Raw genomic sequence first — 8,225 nt, 5'->3', positions numbered from 1 at the left:
GGCACGTGGGGGGGGGGCACGTGGGAGGGGGGGGGCACGTGGGAGGAGCACGTGGGAGGGGGGGCACGTGGGAGGGGGGGGGGCACGTGGGGGGGGGCACGTGGGGGGGGGGGGCACGTGGGAGGGGGGGGGGCACGTGGGGGGGGGGGCACGTGGGGGGGGGGGGGCACGTGGAGGGGGGGGCACGTGGGAGGGGGGCACGTGGGAGGGGGGGGCACGTGGGGGGGGGGCACGTGGGAGGGGGGCACGTGGAGGGGGGGGGCACGTGGGAGGGGGGGCACGTGGGGGGGGGGGAGCACGTGGGGGGGGGCACGTGGGGGGGGGGCACGTGGGGGTGGGGGGCACGTGGGAGGGGGGGGCACGTGGGGGGGGGGGCACGTGGGGGGGGGCACGTGGGGGGGGGGGGCACGTGGGAGGGGGGGCACGTGGGGGGGGGCACGTGGGGGGGGGGGGCACGTGGGGGGGGGGCACGTGGGAGGGGGGGGCACGTGGGAGGGGGGGGAGCACGTGGGAGGGGGGGCACGTGGGAGGGGGGGGGGCACGTGGGAGGGGGGGGGCACGTGGGGGGGGGCACGTGGGAGGGGGGGGGCACGTGGGAGGGGGGGGGAGCACGTGGGGGGGGCACGTGGAAGGGGGGGGGCACGTGAGGGGGGGCACGTGGGGGGGGGGGCACGTGGGAGGGGGGGGGGCACGTGAGGGGGGGGGCGGGGGGGGGTCACGTGGGAGGGGGGGGTCACGTGGGAGGGGGGTAGCCCCCGCCGTCGCCCCCTCCACACGCTAGCGCAGTGACGTCACAAAAACCGCGACTTTCCGCTCGAGCTCCATAGAAACGGATGGGGGGGGGCCTCACCCCCTACGTAAGATGGCCGCCGGATTAGAATCCCTGGTGACGTCACTCCTCCACCCCCCCCCCCTCGTCGCCCCCCTCCCCCCCCCCGTAATGGCGGCGGTTTGGCGCCCATTGTTTACCTTGTAGCGGGTGGCGCTTGCGGCGATGGTGGTGGATTTAGAAGTTAAATGTTTAATTTACTGTCGTGAAAAGGCGATCGAAGTGTTCGCAAGCGTCGACTTTCCCTCAGCGGTGAAGACGAATTCGGATTTCGCGGCACGGAAGAGACACAATTTGGCCCGCGTTGGACTGCGTCGTGAGGAGCGAGTGGCGAGAAGACGGTGAGACTCACGGAGAGATTCACACAAAGATCGCGACTTTGAGTCCCGTTAAGAGTTAAACAAAAAGCGTCTCGTTTTAAACGATCTACGCAAATGTAGCGAACAAACAAACGTCGAATAGATTATTAAAAATTTTCCTCAGAATTTCACCAAAATTTTTATTGATAATTGTCAAGAAACGAAAATTCCTGCAAATTTTTTTCCGTACGGCCGCGATTATTAAGTTATTTAAACTATTTACTTTATTTATTAAGTTACTTAAACTATTACCTTTATTTATTAAGTTACTTAAACTATTTACTTTATTTATTAAGTTATTTAAACTATTTATTTTATTTATTAAGTTACTTAAACTATTTACTTTATTTATTAAGTTACTTAAACTATTTACTTTATTTATTAAGTTATTTAAACTATTTACTTTATGTATTAAGTTACTTAAACTATTTTATTTATTTATTAAGTTACTTAAACTATTTTATTTATTAAGTTATTTAAACTATTTACTTTATTTATTACGTTACTTAAACTATTTACTTTATTTATTAAGTTACTTAAACTATTTACTTTATTTATTAAGTTACTTAAACTATTTACTTTATTTATTAAGTTACTTAAACTATTTACTTTATTTATTAAGTTACTTAAACTATTTATTTTATTTATTAAGTTACTTAAACTATTTATTTTATTTATTACGTTACTTAAACTATTTATTTTATTTATTACGTTACTTAAACTATTTATTTTATTTATTACGTTACTTAAACTATTTACTTTATTTATTAGGTTACTTAAACTATTTACTTTATTTATTAAGTTACTTAAACTATTTTATTTATTTATTAAGTTACTTGAACTATTTATTTTATTTATTAAGTTACTTAAACTATTTACTTTATTTATTAAGTTACTTAAACTATTTACTTTATTTATTAAGTTACTTAAACTATTTACTTTTAAGCTGCTGCTGTGCCCGATGTAGCAATAGCATCATCATCATCAGTAGCATCATCATCATCAGTAGCATCATCATCATCAGTAGCATCATCATCATCAGTAGCATCATCAGTAGCATCATCAGCAGTATCATCATCAGTAGCATCATCAGCATCATCATCAGTAGCAGCATCATCCGTAGCAGTATCATCATCAGTAGTAGCAGTATCATCATCAGTAGCATCATCATCATCAGTAGCATCATCATCAGTAGCATCATCAGTAGCAGCAGCATCATCAGCAGTATCATCATCAGCAGTATCATCATCAGTAGCAGCATCATCAGTAGCAGCATCATCAGCAGCAGTATCATCATCAGCAGTATCATCAGCAGCATCATCAGCAGTAGCATCATCAGCAGTAGCATCATCAGTAGCATCATCAGCAGTAGTAGCAGCAGCAGCATCATCAGCAGTAGCATCATCAGCAGCAGTAGCATCATCAGTAGCATCATCAGTAGCAGAATCATCATCAGCATCATCATCAGTAGCAGCATCATCAGCAGCAACAGTAGCAACATCAGCAGGATTATATTAAACGGTACATCTGTTTATAGAATGTGAATCTATGGGTCTCTGTGTGGTGGTGATGAGTCTATGGGTCTCTGTGTGGTGGTGATGAGTCTATGGGTCTCTGTGTGGTGGTGATGAGTCTATGGGTCTCTGTGTGGTGGTAATGAGTCTATGGGTCTCTGTGTGGTGGTGGTGGTGAGTCTGTGGGTCTCTGTGTGGTGGTAATGAGTCTATGGGTCTCTGTGTGGTGGTGGTGAGTCTATGGGTCTCTGTGTGGTGGTAATGAGTCTATGGGTCTCTGTGTGATGAGTCTATGGGTCTCTGTGTGGTGGTGGTGAGTCTATGGGTCTCTGTGTGGTGGTAATGAGTCTATGGGTCTCTGTGTGGTGGTGGTGGTGAGTCTGTGGGTCTCTGTGTGGTGGTAATGAGTCTATGGGTCTCTGTGTGGTGGTGGTGAGTCTATGGGTCTCTGTGTGGTGGTAATGAGTCTATGGGTCTCTGTGTGATGAGTCTATGGGTCTCTGTGTGATGAGTCTATGGGTCTCTGTGTGGTGGTGGTGAGTCTATGGGTCTCTGTGTGATGAGTCTATGGGTCTCTGTGTGATGAGTCTATGGGTCTCTGTGTGATGAGTCTATGGGTCTCTGTGTGATGCGTCTATGGGTCTCTGTGTGGTGGTGATGAGTCTATGGGTCTTTGTGTGATGAGTCTATGGGTCTCTGTGTGATGAGTCTATGGGTCTCTGTGATGAGTCTATGGGTCTCTGTGTGGCGGTGATGAGTCTGTGGGTCTCTGTGTGGTGGTGATGAGTCTGTGGGTCTCTGTGTGGTGAGTCTATGGGTCTCTGTGATGAGTCTATGGGTCTCTGTGTGGTGGTGATGAGTCTATGGGTCTCTGTGTGGTGGTGATGAGTCTATGGGTCTCTGTGTGGTGGTGAGTCTGTGGGTCTCTGTGTGGTGGTAATGAGTCTATGGGTCTCTGTGTGGTGGTGGTGGTGGTGGTGAGTCTGTGGGTCTCTGTGTGGTGGTAATGAGTCTATGGGTCTCTGTGTGGTGGTGATGAGTCTATGGGTCTCTGTGTGGTGGTGGTGGTGAGTCTATGGGTCTCTGTGTGGTGGTGATGAGTCTATGGGTTTCTGTGTGGTGGTGGTGAGTCTATGGGTCTCTGTGTGGTGGTGATAAGTCTATGGGTCTCTGTGTGGTGGTGGTGGTGAGTCTGTGGGTCTCTGTGTGGTGGCAATGAGTCTATGGGTCTCTGTGTGGTGGTGATGAGTCTATGGGTCTCTGTGTGGTGGTAATGAGTCTATGGGTCTCTGTGTGATGAGTCTATGGGTCTCTGTGTGGTGGTGGTGAGTCTGGGTCTCTGTGTGATGAGTCTATGGGTCTCTGTGTGATGAGTCTATGGGTCTCTGTGTGATGAGTCTATGGGTCTCTGTGTGGTGGTGGTGAGTCTATGGGTCTCTGTGTGGTGGTGGTGGTGAGTCTATGGGTCTCTGTGTGATGAGTCTATGGGTCTCTGTGTGATGAGTCTATGGGTCTCTGTGATGAGTCTATGGGTCTCTGTGTGATGAGTCTATGGGTCTCTGTGTGGTGGTGGTGAGTCTATGGGTCTCTGTGTGGTGGTAATGAGTCTATGGGTCTCTGTGATGAGTTTATGGGTCTCTGTGTGGTGGTGGTGAGTCTATGGGTCTCTGTGTGATGAGTCTGTGGGTCTCGGTGTGGTGGTGATGAGTCTATGGGTCTCTGTGTGGTGGTGAGTATATGGGTCTCTGTGTGGTGGTGATGAGTCTATGGGTCTCTGTGGTGGTGAGTCTATGGGTCTCTGTGTGGTGGTAATGAGTCTATGGGTCTCTGTGTGATGAGTCTATGGGTCTCTGTGTGATGAGTCTATGGGTCTCTGTGATGAGTCTATGGGTCTCTGTGTGATGAGTCTATGGGTCTCTGTGATGAGTCTATGGGTCTCTGTGTGATGAGTCTATGGGTCTCTGTGTGGTGGTGGTGAGTCTATGGGTCTCTGTGTGGTGGTAATGAGTCTATGGGTCTCTGTGATGAGTTTATGGGTCTCTGTGTGGTGGTGGTGAGTCTATGGGTCTCTGTGTGATGAGTCTGTGGGTCTCGGTGTGGTGGTGATGAGTCTATGGGTCTCTGTGTGGTGGTGAGTATATGGGTCTCTGTGTGGTGGTGATGAGTCTATGGGTCTCTGTGGTGGTGAGTCTATGGGTCTCTGTGGTGGTAATGAGTCTATGGGTCTCTGTGTGATGAGTCTGGGTCTGTGTGATGAGTCTATGGGTCTCTGTGTGATGAGTCTATGGGTCTCTGTGTGGTGAGTCTATGGGTCTCTGTGTGCTGAGTCTATGGGTCTCTGTGTGATGAGTCTATGGGTCTCTGTGTGGTGGTGAGTATATGGGTCTCTGTGTGATGAGTCTGGGTCTGTGTGGTGAGTCTATGGGTCTCTGTGTGGTGAGTCTATGGGTCTCTGTGTGATGAGTCTATGGGTCTCTGTGTGGTGGTGAGTCTATGGGTCTCTGTGTGATGAGTCTGGGTCTGTGTGGTGAGTCTATGGGTCTCTGTGTGATGAGTCTATGGGTCTCTGTGTGGTGAGTCTATGGGTCTCTGTGTGATGAGTCTATGGGTCTCTGTGTGATGAGTCTATGGGTCTCTGTGTGGTGAGTCTATGGGTCTCTGTGTGATGAGTCTATGGGTCTCTGTGTGGTGAGTCTGGGTCTGTGTGGTGAGTCTATGGGTCTCTGTGTGGTGAGTCTATGGGTCTCTGTGTGGTGAGTCTATGGGTCTCTGTGTGGTGAGTCTATGGGTCTCTGTGTGATGAGTCTATGGGTCTCTGTGTGATGAGTCTATGGGTCTCTGTGATGAGTCTATGGGTCTCTGTGTGATGAGTCTATGGGTCTCTGTGTGGTGGTGGTGAGTCTATGGGTCTCTGTGTGGTGGTAATGAGTCTATGGGTCTCTGTGATGAGTTTATGGGTCTCTGTGTGGTGGTGGTGAGTCTATGGGTCTCTGTGTGATGAGTCTGTGGGTCTCGGTGTGGTGGTGATGAGTCTATGGGTCTCTGTGTGGTGGTGAGTATATGGGTCTCTGTGTGGTGGTGATGAGTCTATGGGTCTCTGTGGTGGTGAGTCTATGGGTCTCTGTGGTGGTATGAGTCTATGGGTCTCTGTGTGATGAGTCTGGGTCTGTGTGATGAGTCTATGGGTCTCTGTGTGATGAGTCTATGGGTCTCTGTGTGGTGAGTCTATGGGTCTCTGTGTGGTGAGTCTATGGGTCTCTGTGTGATGAGTCTATGGGTCTCTGTGTGGTGGTGAGTATATGGGTCTCTGTGTGATGAGTCTGGGTCTGTGTGGTGAGTCTATGGGTCTCTGTGTGGTGAGTCTATGGGTCTCTGTGTGATGAGTCTATGGGTCTCTGTGTGGTGGTGAGTCTATGGGTCTCTGTGTGATGAGTCTGGGTCTGTGTGGTGAGTCTATGGGTCTCTGTGTGATGAGTCTATGGGTCTCTGTGTGATGAGTCTATGGGTCTCTGTGTGGTGAGTCTATGGGTCTCTGTGTGATGAGTCTATGGGTCTCTGTGTGATGAGTCTATGGGTCTCTGTGTGGTGAGTCTATGGGTCTCTGTGTGATGAGTCTATGGGTCTCTGTGTGGTGAGTCTATGGGTCTCTGTGTGGTGAGTCTATGGGTCTCTGTGTGGTGAGTCTATGGGTCTCTGTGTGATGAGTCTATGGGTCTCTGTGTGATGAGTCTATGGGTCTCTGTGTGGTGAGTCTGTGGGTCTCTGTGTGATGAGTCTATGGGTCTCTGTGTGGTGAGTCTGTGGGTCTCTGTGTGGTGAGTCTATGGGTCTCTGTGTGGTGAGTCTATGGGTCTCTGTGTGGTGAGTCTGTGGGTCTCTGTGTGGTGAGTCTATGGGTCTCTGTGTGGTGAGTCTATGGGTCTCTGTGTGATGAGTCTATGGGTCTCTGTGTGATGAGTCTATGGGTCTCTGTGTGGTGAGTCTGTGGGTCTCTGTGTTGTGAGTCTATGGGTCTCTGTGTGGTGAGTCTGTGGGTCTCTGTGTGGTGAGTCTATGGGTCTCTGTGTGGTGAGTCTATGGGTCTCTGTGTGGTGAGTCTGTGGGTCTCTGTGTGGTGAGTCTATGGGTCTCTGTGTGGTGAGTCTGTGGGTCTCTGTGTGGTGAGTCTATGGGTCTCTGTGTGGTGAGTCTACTCACACACTCAGTCACCTACTCAGTCACTCGGTCAGCCCCTTACCCACCTAAAAAGATCCCCAGTATCGCCTCACCAGGTACTCCTGTTGAGGCTGAGTCGACCTAGGGGAGGCACAGGAATGGTCCAGATAATCGCTGTCACTGGGGTTGGTGGCCGTGAGCGGGAATCGAACTCGGGTCGCCGAGTTCAGCGCGATAACCCCGACACCACCGCTCCACATTACTCATCCACCAACTCACCCACTCAACCAGCAACTCACCCACTCACTTGCCCACTCACATACTCGCCCACTCACTCGCACACTCACTCGCCTACTCACTCGCTCACTCACTCACTCGCCTACTCGCTCACACAATCAGTCCCTCACTCACTCACTCACCCACTTGCACACTCGCTCACACAATCAGTCCTTCATCCACTTACCCACTCACTCACTCACCCACTCGCACACTCACCCACTCGCCGACTCACTCGCCCCTCTTTCTTTCCCAGGTGCAATCATGGCTCCTACTCTCTCACCATCACCACCATCACCACCACCACCACCACCACCACCCGCAGCGGCTTCCGTGCGCCCCGTCCACCTCGTGGGCAGCGTCGTCTCCGTAGCGATGGTGGCGACGACTCTGGCGTTGGCGCTCGCGACGATGGCGGCGGCGTCATCGTCATCGTCAGCGGCGTCCATCGGCTGCGGCGAGACGATGGGCCCCGCTCGCTGCTCCTGCTCGGAGGAGCGTGGCCGCACGGCGGCGGCGGTGGCGGTGGGACGTCGAGTTGTGTGCAGCGGTGGGACGCTGGTGGACACGCCTCTGCCCGGCACGCTGCCCAACCGCACAGTCACACTGTGAGTGGGTGGGGGGGGTGAGTGAGTGGGTGGGTGGGTGGGTGAGTGAGTGGGTGGGTGGGTGAGTGGGTGTGTGGGTGTGTGGGTGGGTGAGTGGGTGGGTGGGTGGGTGGGTGGGGGGGTGGGTGGGTGGGGGGGGTGGGTGGGTGGGTGGGTGGGGGGGTGGGTGGGTGGGTGGGTGGGTGAGGGGGTGGGTGAGGGGGTGGGTGGGTGGGGGGGTGGGTGGGTGGGTGGGTGAGTGGGTGGGGGGTGGGTGGGTGAGTGGGTGGGTGGTTGAGTGGGTGGGTGGTTGAGTGGGTGGGTGGGTGGGTGAGGTGGGTGAGGGGGGGGTGGGTGGGTGAGTGGGTGGGTGGGTGAGTGGGTGGGTGGGGTGAGGGGGTGGGTGGGTGGGTGAGGGGGTGGTGGGTGGATGGGTGGGTGGGTGGGTGGGTGAGTGGGTGGGTGGGTGGGTGAGTCGGTGGGTGAGTGAGTTCGTGGGTAGATG

General features: G+C 52.5%; 1 protein-coding gene across 1 annotated transcript in view; it reads left to right on the top strand.

Annotated features, from left to right (window-relative positions):
- The first annotated feature begins 937 nt into the window (after nucleotides 1-937).
- The window catches only part of LOC144954268 (adhesion G protein-coupled receptor A2-like), a 15,819-nt gene continuing 8,531 nt past the window's right edge, over nucleotides 938-8,225 (top strand). Inside the window, exons 1-2 of the mRNA XM_078884801.1 lie at nucleotides 938-1,170; nucleotides 7,390-7,741. Of these exons, the coding sequence (XP_078740927.1) occupies nucleotides 7,398-7,741 (344 nt within the window). The 5' untranslated portion in view covers nucleotides 938-1,170; nucleotides 7,390-7,397. The remainder of the gene's footprint in view (nucleotides 1,171-7,389; nucleotides 7,742-8,225) is intronic.

Source organism: Lampetra fluviatilis, unplaced genomic scaffold (genome assembly GCF_964198595.1).
Source record: "Lampetra fluviatilis unplaced genomic scaffold, kcLamFluv1.1 SCAFFOLD_1216, whole genome shotgun sequence".
NCBI classification, from domain to species: Eukaryota; Metazoa; Chordata; class Hyperoartia; order Petromyzontiformes; family Petromyzontidae; genus Lampetra; species Lampetra fluviatilis.
The sequence above is the reverse complement of the archived record's forward strand: the minus strand, read 5'-3'. Positions and strand labels throughout refer to the sequence as shown.